Raw genomic sequence first — 14260 nt, 5'->3', positions numbered from 1 at the left:
ATATGCTTCTTCATGTGGGTGGTCTTCTGGGGTGTGGGGTTGATAACTTCAGTACCTGCCATACCAGATTTTTGAAGAGACAAGATTTGTTTTCTTTGTGCTTTTTACAGTTTAGGGTTAGGAGTCAGAAAACTCATGGGTTTGTTCCAAGATTATTTGTAGAAACCCTTTCAAACCTACTTGAAATAGTCTTGTAACAAATTAGTGTACATTGAATCGCAGTACCAGTAAGCTGCTTTGATAGTAGTCTGAGTTATATTTTTGATTTAGCTACGTTTTCTTTAATTCTTTCACCCTGCCTTTTTTAATTACAGACCTAGTTTTGATGCTTGCAAATCAGTTGCAGTTTGGTTTAGCGTTTTAGCGTTAACAGCTTCATCATTCAAACTTTTAAACCACCACATCAGGTAACATAGAGGAAGCAGGGGACAAATGTTTAGTGGCAGCACAAAGCAAACTTCAAAAGCCTGAGGAGTTGCAGAAGTTTTACATTCTTAAGGGCAAGATAATGTATACACTGCAGGGATACATAGTTATAGTGGGGATGATATTTAATTATTTGGGACATGACAGAAAACCTCTGGTGTACTTGATAGCAACAGTATTTATTTGTACTGTCAGTACTTGCAACTGGGGAAGGGGAACCCTGGGAAAAGGAGCATGATTTCCATGCGGCAGGCATAGTTTGGGGCAGGGGCTGTTTAGTTTGCCATATATATAGGTGCTGTTGCAGCAATCATTGTTGTAATGAAAACTGCTTGATACTTGCCACATTCCCTGATTGAAGTGAGCTACTTTAATAATTGCATATATTTGAACATTTTGAGCATGCTCCAGTATAGTTCAGACTATGATTATATACATATATACACACACATATCTGTAAAATGTTTTATTAACAGGAACACTGAAATTTTGTGTTTGGGGTATTATGGTTGTTTTCTAAACATTTTCAACATGGAGATACACATTGACACAGTGGAACTTACTCTGCTGTATTTTGCTATAGGTGCATTGTGTGGGTTTTTTATACTGTATGTTAGGTGTTCAGTATGCATTCAGAATATGACATGTTGAAAAGAGAACAGGCTTCCCAATACTTGAAAATAATTTTACTCTTTGTTTTCTATAGCATTTATATTTTGGTAGCACTTAAAAGCAAGGGCACCTTTGTATTAAGCATAAGGCAAACAAATGGGAAATTGACAGCGTGCAACCCAGACAATTCTCGTAGTGTGAAAGATGAGAAGTAGCAGGTGGGTGGGACAAGTAAGAATGGCAGTGGTGAAAACAAAAAATAATGGGGCATGGGGGTTTTGACAGAGAATTTGATTTCAATTTTGTGAAGTTCATTTATAGCAGTTAAAAAGCTGCTTCGCAGATAGTGTTATTCATATGACTGTGTTCAGGGAAAAAATTGCAACCCCCCCCGCAGGAATTCAGTAGTAATCTGTCGTGAAACTTCAGCCGAGCTTTATGTCTCTTTGCTTCGGATAGGTTTTTCTCTCAGGCGGTGTCTCTTTTGTTAGTATAGGGTAAGACACGAAAGAGAATGTAGCAGGAGCACGAAATGTAGTAGCTGCGCCCACTAGTGCCACTTCGGTTACAGGTCTGTCAGCGTTTCTTTTGCTAGGATCTCCCGTACCCCTTCCACCCCCCACGCCGCTTGCTAGTGCTTACGTTGCATTTTAATTAAGTCCTGAGCTGGAAACTGGTATGTAAAATCTCATCTTGGGCAGCTGGAACGTGGGAAAAAAGCAGAAGGCATGGTCTCAGATGTTTTTTAATCTGTAGTCTCAAATCTAAACTGGTGAGAGTTTAACCTGTAATTCTGAAAACTCTTCACCATAATGCACGAGGCAGAGGTAAATTAAGGACATGGTTGTCGCTCAGCTGCTGTGCTTTTGTGGGCTTCAGTGAGATTCTGTAATGTTATCTTAAAGAATAGCTTTCCGTGGGTGAATCTGTATAGCACTTATACTGGAGATATAAAATGATAACTTTCAGTTGTTCTGTACCTATGTATTAAAGCAGCTGCTTTATAGTTTCTACAAATTAAGTATTGCTCTGCTCTCTTTGTTAGCAGGGAAAGCTTTCTAAACAAGAAGTTACCTTTCTGTGCATGGTGTTCTGCAACATTTCAGATTTTATTAGTGCTCAGAATGAATTCACTTACATAGCAGAGCCACTTCCCAGAAGCCTTCCCTGTTTTATATTTTAGTGAGTCTCACCATGTCCAGGCAACTGCTCTTGGACTGTGTTTTAGCAGTTGTTCTGAAATAGAAATACTCACTATTTTGAAATATATGACTGTTTTTAACAACTCAGTTTTGTTGGCAGGCTTCAGGATCACTTAGAAAATGTTCCAGTAAGAGCCAGTAAGATGTGAACTTTTCTCAGTCTCCAAAAATACAACTTTAATGATAAAAAAAATAGAAGGATATCAAAATGCAAGGAAACCAAAGCGTTACAATCCTAGAGATTTCTTTCCCACTTTATTCTGTTCAGGTACTAATGTTAAGTTATTTCAGACTGAAAGGGAAAAAAAATGTCATGTTGCTCAATTGTTAATGGCAGTATTTTACAGATTTAGACTTACCAGAAGATACTAGATATTTTCGTGGACATGCTGTCAGCGATCAGGGTCCTGACTTGTTCAGTGCATACCTCACAGCCAGGGCTGTCTGTTGGAAGAGGCATTTTGTTTAGCTGAATTCATTTTGTATCTGAATCCATTTTAATGCATTGACACAGCAGAGGGGGATGTAGACAGCAAGGCAGGAGCAGAGAATCACCAAATGTGATAAAAGCTAGAATTAGTGTTGAAGTAACAGGATATCTTTTTCCATTAATCTGTCTGGAGAACATTAGAAGTGAGCAGTGCTAGTTTCTTTTTATGTGCAAAAGCTTAAATTCACGTTCTTCCTCCCTTCCCCCTTCTGTTTTTGGTGCCCTGCAATGATGAATAGTGGGGAAGGCTGATTCTGACTGATCACCCTGAACCCTGAATTTCCAATAGATGTTTCCTGGCAACTGGTGTAGTTTCTGTCTGAGCTCTGTTTGAATTATTTATTTGTTCATCCTATAAGCCTATTAAACAGAGCACTTAAGCGTTTGCTACATCAGATTTCTTGTGCTTTTTCTTTTTAGGTTACAGTAGGTTCAACTTGAGAATTAGAGGTTCTGGAGTCAGGTGACTACTAAATACATATACATGTATAGATAGATATATACTGTGTGTGCCACAAACATAACATTCTAACATGTCTTTACCATACAGTAACAGATGACTTGTGACTCACTGCACTAAAATATGCCTCAAAATGTGTTGCTACAACACTTCTTTTGCGTGTCACTTATTTGAGTTGAGTTTCTTTGTTCATTGTGAGAATATCATTTAAGTGCTTGTATCGCAGATAAAAATGCCACATTCATATGTCTCGTTGTTTCCTGAAGCTGTGTACTGTAAATTATTCTGGTATTTTATTCTTTCCAAGCCCAAACAACATAGAATTACTTAGCATATGTATTCCATGAAAATCTTACTTAATAAGCTATGATTATGTTTCAATAAGATAAGCATGTTTTAGATCTGATCTAACTGTAGTAATGAAAACCATGTAAAATGAATCTTAATTGAGCCCCAGCACAGGAATCTTTCAGAACATAGACATGTAAACCCTGAGGTTTTTCAAGAACAATTAGAAGTTTCTGTATTTCAGGCACATGCCTGAAGTACGTAGGTTATCATAATCTTACCCTCTTTGGTTTGTTTCCATTTAATTAGTCAGTAGAGATCTTTATTCACATTTGGCATTTATTTTCCTCTTAGCTTCTCCCTGACCAGCTGGTCTTACTTCTGGAGTCTCTCTTGGAGGTGAAGACATTGTGTCCTAGAATACTGCAGTGCTTAGAGAAAACGTACCAGCTCCGGGAGCAAGATGCTGAGGTAATCACTTAAAAACAATCTCCCCAGCATACACCATTGCACTGTTGACTAGGAGTAATAGTGTTACAATAGGATTAGGATCCAGGCTCATTCAGATGGGTTGTTTCTGGTTTTTTTCTGTGTCTGAGTCTGAAATAAGATGTTCTTAACTCCAGTATTGTTGCATCTTCAGATGCCTTAATTACTCAGTATTTCTAGGTGGTCATGCTATATGGGACCAGGTGTGTTTACATACTGTGGTAGTAGGAGACAGTGCAGCCTAGATGCCATAATGATTGTATGTGTACCTTCGGCAGCATGTTTGCTCAAGTGTTAAATTTCTCACTGCAACATGGTGAGTGTGTATTAGAGCACATTTCGTTTTAGTTGTGTTTATTGACTCCAAATGCAACTGTGTCTGTTATGGTCTAAAATTGTTCTTTCCTGTGGTCAGCCTGTATTGTTCCTGTTGACTGTTCCGGAGTCTCAGGATTCAGAAAAGTTTGCTTTTCAGAGGGACCACAGTATGTTCTGGTTTTGGGCATGAGTTCAAGGGGGAATCGGTTCTTTACAGTTGCTCCTAGTAAGTGCCAAGGGATGTTAACAGTCCCTGAGAAAAACAGTAGTTTATATGATACCGTGGATGTGAATTCCCTATCACAGGCACATATGAGCATCTATCTCTGCTGCAAAGAGCTTAATGTCTTTGAGGGGCAAACCAGTAAAGCCTTATTACAGCACACAGAGCTGACTGTTTCACAGAGTCCCATGAATCTCTCAAGATGGCAAGTTGTGACAGTTAGACAGCAGAAGTTGTGGCTGAAAGCACCCTTGCAATGAATCTGCTTTGAGTATGTAGTATTCAGAAGGGGAGGTAAGAAGATGGAATCAGTCATGAAAATAAGGGTTGTGTAGATTTATATACAAGCAAGGGTTAGTTAGGAAGTAGCATATGAGCAAACTAATGTGCAGTGAGGGAACATGGTAAACTTAACATGACATTTAACTCTGGTTTAATTAAAAACTACCATGAAGGCTGTGGACAGTCAGTGTGCATGACTTACCCTGTTACAACTGAAACTTTATGGTAATAATTAAAATCAAAGGAGAGAGCAAAATTTCTCTTGTTACTCTCACGATGAAGTTGCTGGGTGGACACTTGCAAAAATTTGGGAATCCAGACATTAACGTAAAGATCAATAAGACAGAGGTGTAGCTTTTTTCTCAGAAAAAAATGACAAAATTTTGAGTGTTGCCATTTACTGCACCTTTTTACTTTTTTTGTTGATAGAGGTTTCCAAATGCCAGATTTGTTCTTAATTAGTACTTGAACCAACATTTCTATTTATAGGTATTAGAATATATTTTAATCACATCTGAATACCAGTGAAATGTCAGGGGTTCTATAATGGGAAGAGGAATTAATAGGGAGATAGATCAAAGCAATAGCTGTGGTGTTACAGCTTCATGCCTGTGAATTGTAAGCACCAGGCCACAAGCTTTGGTGTCTCAGGTTTTTCCTTTCTCTCCACTCGCAGGCCTTATTTCTTCCTTGTGGTGTCATTTAAAAGTGCACACATGATCTGTCAAATTTTTTCTTTACAAAACCAAACCCACCAACCAAAAAAAACCACAAAAAAAACAAGCACAAAATTGCAGCCTCAGTGAAAGGAGCATAATCTCCATTTTATTTTAAAAAGTGAAAGCAAGGGCCTAGCAGACATTTAAAAGTACACCTAAGATAACATTGCCATTAACATTTTACCACATGCCAGACCAGTCACCAGATGCCAGACACCTGCAGTTCTTAAAAGGGAACATTAGTTCACAAACCCTCACATACCTGAGGGAAGGACAAGGGATTTTTCTTGTGACCCAGGGACAAAGAACCACAGTCCAAGCCTACAGCTGAGCTGTTCTTGTTTAGGTTTAATTTACGAAGACATTAATCACGATGATCCTGTTGTGTTACTGAACTTCAGATGCTCTCAGTAAACATCAGAAATGGATCGTTAAAAATACAAGCATAAAAATTTGCAGGCGTGCCAATGAAAAAAATGAAAATTGTGAATGTCAGAGGTTTTATTCAGCAATTTTTCTAAGTGAGGGTGTCAGCTGTGTTGTATCCAGTGCAGAAAGTTAGGAAATCGTTTAATTGTTAGGAATTGTTTGGTTTTATTTTTGACTAGTAGCATTTAAATCCATGTTAATCTTCTGGTTTAGGGATTAGCCAGTAGTATATGGCCAATAGTATGTGAGAATTGTATATGAAGAAGTATGTTTCTCTGTTTTTTAAACAAAATTTGGTTTTAAAAAATGTACCTTGAATGTTGTCTTCACACTCAGGGTTTGCAAGACTTCCCTGTATGTATTGTAGCTAGCTAAAAGGCTTTGTTACAGCATCAGGGGGATTATAAATAATAGTGTGTGTATGTACTGCTGAGCACTTTTGCAAGGGTAAGAATGTTCCACACTTTGTAGTGGAATGAGGATTGGATAGTCTCACCTTCTGAGATAAGTGTGTTAGGAGGAGTAAAGGGGACAGATGACTGGTGGATTTTACTGATGAAAACAGTACAGAACCACTTTCCTTTCTCTGCCAGTTTTAAAGGACTGGAATGTTCTGTATGCACGCTTCAGTTCTGTAGCATGCTCCCATTGGAGTACCACACTGAAGCATGGAAACTACTGGGGAAAAGGTGCCCAAGGCTGCTTGAGTTTGGTTGATTGTAAAGTTTGTCCTACACAAGTACAGCATGGGTAGTCTTGGTTCATGTTTCTTAAAGCTTTTACATCTGTACTTCTGAAGCATCTTTATTTCAACTTGTAAAATGGCATGCACCTGGCAGTGCCTGCACTTGCCCATGGCAATGTGCAGGTCTGTCCTCAGTCAGGAGAGGTTGCCAGCAGTGCTGTTTGGTACTCCTGACCACTGGTTATCACATCCATGTCCAGTCTTACAAACATACGGGCACATCATACTTCAGAAAGGAGATGAAGGTTTACAGCAGGCTAACTGCCTCGTTTTGACTTCTTTGTTGCAGCCAGGAGAGGAGAGAGGTGTCAGCCTTTGCCTGGAATTTAACTCTTGACCTCTCTCTTCAAAGGAGTGCTCAAGGTGTGTCCTTTCTGGGATCACCTCAGCAAGTCAGCGTAGTTCCTGTCCTCTCCAATGAGTCTCACCACAGATAGTTAGCTTCTGAGGAAGGTAGGAAGGGAATGGTAGCCTCTCCCTTCTAAGACAAACACTGATGTTGAATGCTTCAGCTAAAAGAAACCTCAGAGGTTAGGTAGCATATTTCTGATTCATAATGCATAATACATCTCTGGCAACAACCTTTTAGCCGAGCGAGCCAGAAGTGAGATACAGATAGCTGAATCACATTTCAAACTTATCTACCCCAGTCTTGGATGCTACAGGAGGCTTATAGGACAACTACCTAATTGCAGAATTTGTGACTCCCTCCCTTTCTTTTTTTTTTTTTTTTTTCAGTCCACTTCTATAACAAATCATAGAACCGTAGAATAGTTACGGTTGGAAAGGAACTTAAGATCATCTAGTTCCAACCACCGTGCTGTGGGCAGGGACACCTCGCACTAAACCATGTCACTCAAGGCTGTCCAACCTGGCCTTGAACACTGCCAGGGTTGCAGCATTCACAGCTTCCTTGGGCAACCCACTCCAGTCCCTCACCACCCTAACAGGAAAGGATTTCTTCCTTATATCCAATCTAAACTTCTCTCCTGTTTAAGTTTTAACCCATTACCCCTTGTCCTATTACTACAGTCCCTAATGAAGAGTCCATCCCCAGCATCCCTATAGGCCCCCTTCAGATACTGGAAGGCTGCTAGGAGGTCTCCATGCAGCCTTCTCCAGGCTGAACAGCCCCAACTATCTCAGCCTATCTTCATATGGGGGGTGCTCCAGACCCCTGATCATTCTCGTGGCCCTCCTCTGGACTTGTTCCAACAGTTCCATGTCCTTTTTTATGTTGAGGACACCAGAACTGCACACAATACTCCAAGTGGGGTCTCACAAGAGCAGAATAGAGGGGCAGGATCACCTCCTTCAACCTGCTGGTCATGCTCTTTAAAATCATGATTTAATTTTCCATTTATTGTTTCCTTGGAACATATGAGAAGGTACAAAATTACCAGTTTGTTTTCCAGGGATGAAATTCACATATGTGAATTATTTGAAAGGAGCATATCCAAAATATCTTTAAAAAACATTTTGAGAGCAGTGAAGGTTTCAAAGTTTAAAGCCATTTTTTTATCACTTCTCAGTGCCTTGAACCCACTGTGGCTGAGATCTTGTCAGACAAGTGCATGGAGGAATGACTGTGTCCTCAGTTTTCTCTTCCTGTTCCTTTTTTTTTTTTTTTTCTGCGCTGCTTCCTGCTACATAATAAGGTGGCTCACAGACAGGCTACATATCCATGATGTACCGCATCCTGTGTCCAAGAGAAGCCAAGCTGGCTGCAGTTTGAAGATGACAAAGTCCAGCTGGAAGTCCAGCTGACTGAGGAGAACTGGGATATATTATAAAGCAGCTACAGTTGCCATCAGACACTGCACTAGGGTAATAGAATTGAAGGTGGTCTGGGTTGGTTTTGTTTTCTGTCTTTCTCAGGTGGCTATTTTATGCAGATACTTGATTTATTCAGTATCTAGGATTTGGCAGAACATAGAGAGTTGGTCTACATGGAAAGTTTCTAGTTGCTGGTATTTTCTGCCTGACTGATGACACCTCTTTTGATATGATTGTGCAACATTATCTTGTTTGATAGACTGTTGAAGACTTTCATATAAAAAAATTGGATTAGTTACAAGTATATAAAGGCAACACTGGGAGTTCAGGATAACACACTGTTAACTAGAGTGTTATAACAGTCTGTTAACTTGAACTCTGTGATTATTTCCATTATTTCTGTTCCAACATCTTAATTGGTCATGGAGAGGCCTGTAATGTGTGCGTACACAAGACCACAGGACAGATGAGTAGCCTGTAGAATAGTAAAAAAAGGCAACAGGGGAAAAGATCACTGAGGCTGTAGGAGAAGGGCAGTGCATGTGTGCGACACTTTCAGTCCTATTCAGGACTGCATGTATGTTTTACTTGTTGCTGAATTATCTAAGGCGTGGAGATACAAAGTGCATAATGTGTATGAAGCAGGCAGTTTTATGGTGTATTTCCCCAGACTTTTCACCACAGAGTTAGCTTTTCTTTCGTTCCAACTGCAGGCATCACTTTTTAAAAATATCTTGCCTGAGCAGCACATGTAAAGTTGCTTTGTTGGTTTTCCATGTCTCAGCAAGTTGGCTGAAGGGCTCTTCACTTACATAATGCTTTCCCTTATTCTGGATCACAATGTGGTGTATTTTGGGGAGAGAGGAGAGACTATAACTGTTTCTGCAGAAAAATCTGAGTGAAATGAGTTAAGATCATAATATCATCAGTCATGTGGGTGGCATAAAGCCATTCTCGCACAACTGCTTTATTGTTTACGAGTTCTGCCCATGAGACCAAGGCTATAAAAGTGGTGGCATCTTGTTCCACTGACAGAAATCCAGTCATGCTAATACAAACCATGTACGGTGCCTGGTGTACTAAAAGCGGTGAGAATTGTGATTAGGACAGAATAACTTTGATTCACTGATCTTTTGTAGCCCGTGAAAATGACAGACTTGGAAGTACAAATGAATTACAATGCAGTATCTGTCTTGCCTCTTCCCATCTGATGGTGACTGCATTGAGCTGAGTGCATTCTCACACTCTGTTACTCAGCTGTCCTGCTGGTTGTGACTGGGCATTGTTGGAAGGCACCGTTATGGAACAGAGCTCTGTGAAGTGCACTGTAGCACTGTGTGGGAAAAGGGAAAGGTCAGTCCACGCTTGCAGGAAGAAAAGGCACTTGGTGAGCTTTCCTTTCAACACGGCCACTGGGCTAGTCCTCCTTTGGGGTATGGGCTCAGAAACAGTCTCCAGCTTTTGAATGAAATTAGTAGTGTGTTGTAAATACCTCCATAGGCTTGTCAGTCATTCTCTACTGGACCAGGGAGCAACAGATAGGTGTGTTTCAGATAGTGGCATTGCAGCCCAACAGGATGATCCACGATCCTTTTCATTAACTGATGTCATTGTTGGTATGAACCACCAATTCAGTAGATGAAAAACGTAACAGCTGATGACCACATTAGAGGACATCACTTCCATCAGAAGATAAGTGAACACAATTTTTTGGTTTTGCAAAAGAAAAAATAGTTTCTGTACTTACTCCATATTCAAACATGCAGCTTATTATTCAATCCCTACTCAAGTCAGGAGATGCTTTAATTTGTATGAGAGTATGCTTTGCGGAACTTAGCAAGCTGCTGTGAAAATTTGTCATGGATGCAAAATAAATTTCACTGGCTTCTTCTGTTCTTAATGTATAATCGGAGCATTGCTGCAGCATTAGAGTTAGGTAATATTTCACGGAATAATTTTTTCTTGCAGTTGAATTGCAATTAGCAATTCAGTGTTTAGGAATTAGGAACTTAGAAAAAGTTCGGTAGAGGAGTCATGCCAGATTTGTTTCTGGAATGCCATGTTTCTGCATGCCAGATTTGTTTCTGGACTAAATCAGGTTTGAGGTTTGTATACCCAACCATTACTGAGGCAGTATGTTCATCAAATGGAAAGAAAAAAAAGAAGAAATGTGAGTTTTTGTGAAGTGAAATCTCTGTACTGTGTGCTTTTCACACTCTTCCTCACAGAAATACTGATTTTGGTTCCCTTCTCCCGGTATTTCTCCTGCCAAATACTAGCAAAGAAAACCTTTCCCACTGTCACTAGTAAAGGGGCTAATTTCAGCATACAGCAGATTATCCTCATCTCCTACAAAGGATATACATTGACCAGAGCAGCAGTTACTTGACAAAAGGTCCTCTGTTATCTTCATGTGTTTTGAGTCTTCCCCCTCAAATACTCTTACTGTGTTGCACCTGAATGCAGTTTGCAGGTTCTTGGCACAGATGGCGTTGCTATTACTATTGGTAAAGATAGTTTTTCACAATCCTGTGTTTGCAGGAGCTTTGAAAAATGTAGCTTTTAGGAATATGTACTTACTTCCCAAAGATGAGGCCCAAATTTCAGTATGAGGCTAAAAATGTGGAACAGGATGAGGGAAAAACATTTCCAGTAAAAGCAGTGGGAGTCGTACACTGTGACGGACTCTGCCTCGTGTGCCTGTCATAACTAGTGAATGTGTTGGGATGAATTTGTAAGACTGACCGAAAGATAATCTCAAGTAGCTATAATTTGGGTTCGGTTTGCTGCTACATGCGAAGTATGGGGGCTTTTCCAGCCACTTCAGAACAGAAAATCCCTCCATCAGCATTAGCTCTCTGAAGGGCGTGATCAGAGTACAAGATTTATGGAGGACTGGAAATAGCTTTGCACCAGTCAGCACTCCTGATCCCACACTACTCCAGGAGCCAACAGAAACACGTTTGTTCCAAGTGATCTTGCTCGCTGCTGGGTGGCATAAACATGAGCTTCCAAGCCCCTGACTGGTGCCATTACTTATCAACCTGTATTTTTCTAACTGGTTTTGGGCCTATTTTCCTCATCTGGCAGGCCAAAATCTTAACTAGACTTGAAAGTGGGAGAGCTGATGGTAAGAAAACTGAATCTGGAATTGAGTTGGTTTGGGTTTTTTTCACTGTTTATTCAAAGAATCCATGGAGGAAGGGATTTGAGCTGGTTCCTGCTCTTCTATGTCTTGTTCTCTGGAAAGCAGAATGGAGTCCTCTAGACTTCTGAAATCAATCCCAAAGGTGATCTGGATTGGGTGCAACAGCTTTATATGGAATTAAATGCAGTGTTTCTGTGTAGGACAGTACAAACCTAGCACTATAAAACAAAACACCTGACCTTGTCATGAAATTCAAAAGGTTACTCTGCTTGCATATATATGCAAGCACTGTCATAGCAGCCAGAATGCTCAGGAGAATGTAGTTTTACAAATATAAACAAAAGTGCTTAGTTATCAGCTGTAGCTATTTTTGTTTCATTAGGAAGCTGTAGGCATTTTTGTGCTTGTGTGGTGCATCTTTTTAGGGTTTTTTTGTTTCTTGGGGGTTTGTTGGTGGTGGTGGTGGTATTATTATTATTATTATTATTTCTAAAAGAAAATAAAATTGAAGATGCATTTTATTTAAGATAAATTAATTTTGAGGCTACATCCAAACAACTCATTTAGTACTTTTCAGTCCTGCATAAAAGCTGACTGTAGATGCAGGTTATGCCTGGATAGGACCACAGAGTTGGAAAAAATCCGCTATGCCATAAGTCTGTGAGGTCTAAATAGTGCAAGGAATAGGACAGTTCAGAACTGTTTAATGTAGTTGGTTCTGACGTCACTACCTTAGCCGCACAGATCTAGTCCCACCACTGAGTCATTGACTTAGTAATGTGTGGGTAAAAGTCTGCTGTCCTCCTTCCAACTCTGTGCCATTTAAATACCTTTGGGGTTACCATGTCCTGGAGAGGAATTTTGTTGTGTTCCACATGGTGAGCGCATCATCCTAAACAGCAGTGGTCACTGTTTTTGAAGGCAGGGGATAAAAGAGGAGAAGATGACTCAAAATCTGAAACATGGAGTAAAAGCTAGATGTTCTAATTTCAGAAATGGGCAGGTTTCTTCTGAGTTTATAAAATCAGTATGTATTTCACTGAAGAATTTTTGCTGGGGATTGAGTCAAAGGGGGTGTGTGAAAGTGATGTGAAAGGGCTTTGTCTTTAGAGTCAAAATCTCATGTTTAATTGTTTTGAAAACTGGAAGCAAAGTGTTAAACTATGCAAAATTGGAAGGATGTGAACACAGGCTGGATAGGTTGCCTGTGACCTAAGCTGTGGAAAAGCCAGGCAGCCACATTGTTCATTGCCTGGAATTTGAGTCTCATTTTCATATGGAGCTCCAGATTCTCTCTGTGACAGTAATCTTGCCTGGCAATCACAAATGTTTGGACCACAGGCACTGTGGGAGACCAAAGATAGAAGGAAGGTGCTTTTTCTTGCCTCTAGTTAAGAAAGGGAAAAGATAGAGTGATGGAGAGCGGGGCATAGGTGAAGGGGACAGCTTATTGTTGCCTTGATACTTGCAGCAGTCGTTCCTTTTGCTGAACAGGAGTTGTAATTTAAAAGCAATTTGTAACAGACGGTGTGCTTGATCTCAGGCTCTTCAGAGGTGGATTTCTGCTTCAGATGTATGGGTGTTTATGTGCTTTTTCCCACTACAACATTTGGTTTTATAAGCCCACACACTTTTATGTGCATGTATAAATAGCTTGTGTTGAAATACATATACTCACACTATATCAATAAAAATGCTAGGCAGACTTAGTCCAGAGACAGCAGAGAGAGACACTGGCAAGTGTTTGAATCACTTGTGATTTTGATAGAAAAAAAACCCTATGGTGATACCAGATACTCTAGCCATTAGTGTAGGTGGGCATTTCAGTAGGGTGTCAGAGAATGTGGATGGGGTTGTATGTGAGCTGGAGAGGCAGTTGTGGTGATGCCTTTTGGATAAGGTGTCAGCTGGGATGTATACATATGCTCAAGCCAGCCTTAACTTGTGGAAGTTGTGGGGCTTATTCCTGCAATACTTACTGGCATTGGCTACAGTGTGAGGTTGTTTGTATGGCGCTGGGACCTGGTCTTCCTCCCCTGCCTCAGAGGCACAGGATCTCCAGACCCACAGTATCCTGTCGTTGCTCGCACACGGGCTGTGCAGCCGTCCTCACCAGGGCATACAGGAGGGAGAAGGGAAAAGTGAGGATGGAGAGCAGGCGGCAACAAAGCCCTAGGAGCACCCGGCAGCCCTCAGCAGGGACAGGAAGGCGCAAGGCACATCATGGTAAAGGTACAGTCACAGGGCTAGTGCTGCAGGGATTCACCCTGCTTTGACGCAGTCCTGCTGGGACACCAGAGCTTCTCCCAGTGCCAGCAGTGCAGGGAGGTTTGTGGCACCACCTAAGCCTTCCTTCTGCTAGCAGCCAGGAGGCAGCCCCGCTCCCGAGGGCCAGCAGCACTGCAGGAAAGCAGAGCTCAGCACACATCTCCAGTGAAATGGTTTGAAAGATAGCCTATGACATCTTTTCTGCCATCTCCATCTTGCTGCAAGCTGTGAATGGCAGTAATGCTCCAGCATGCTGAACAGGCAAGACTGGAAAAACAGGGGGAAGGGGAAGCATTTTTTTCCAGTATAAATATTGTATTTATGTTTTTAATTGAGGCTTATTTTAAAAACCTTTGTTTTCCAAATCAAGGGAGTTCACATGCTT

The 14260-nt window shown here is 40.7% G+C and overlaps 1 protein-coding gene across 9 annotated transcripts in view; it reads left to right on the top strand.

The window, feature by feature from the left end:
* AOPEP (aminopeptidase O (putative)) overlaps positions 1 to 14260 on the top strand; it is a 191592-nt gene that overhangs the window by 163372 nt on the left and 13960 nt on the right. For 6 of the 9 annotated variants that reach the window (XM_061377521.1, XM_061377523.1, XM_061377520.1 and 3 more), the window contains one exon: positions 3833 to 3949. The exons of 1 other annotated variant lie outside the window; for it this stretch is intronic. In XM_061377521.1, the coding sequence (XP_061233505.1) occupies positions 3833 to 3949 (117 nt within the window). Of the gene's footprint in view, positions 1 to 3832; positions 3952 to 14260 lie in introns of those variants that run through there. 2 more of the 9 variants (XR_009729089.1, XR_009729088.1) reach the window with 1 other exon arrangement.

This window comes from Neopsephotus bourkii, unplaced genomic scaffold, assembly GCF_033783945.1.
Source record: "Neopsephotus bourkii isolate Nb327-2 ecotype Australia unplaced genomic scaffold, CSIRO-AGI_Nbou_v1 NB_1759, whole genome shotgun sequence".
Taxonomy (NCBI): Eukaryota; Metazoa; Chordata; class Aves; order Psittaciformes; family Psittacidae; genus Neopsephotus; species Neopsephotus bourkii.
The sequence above is the reverse complement of the archived record's forward strand: the minus strand, read 5'-3'. Positions and strand labels throughout refer to the sequence as shown.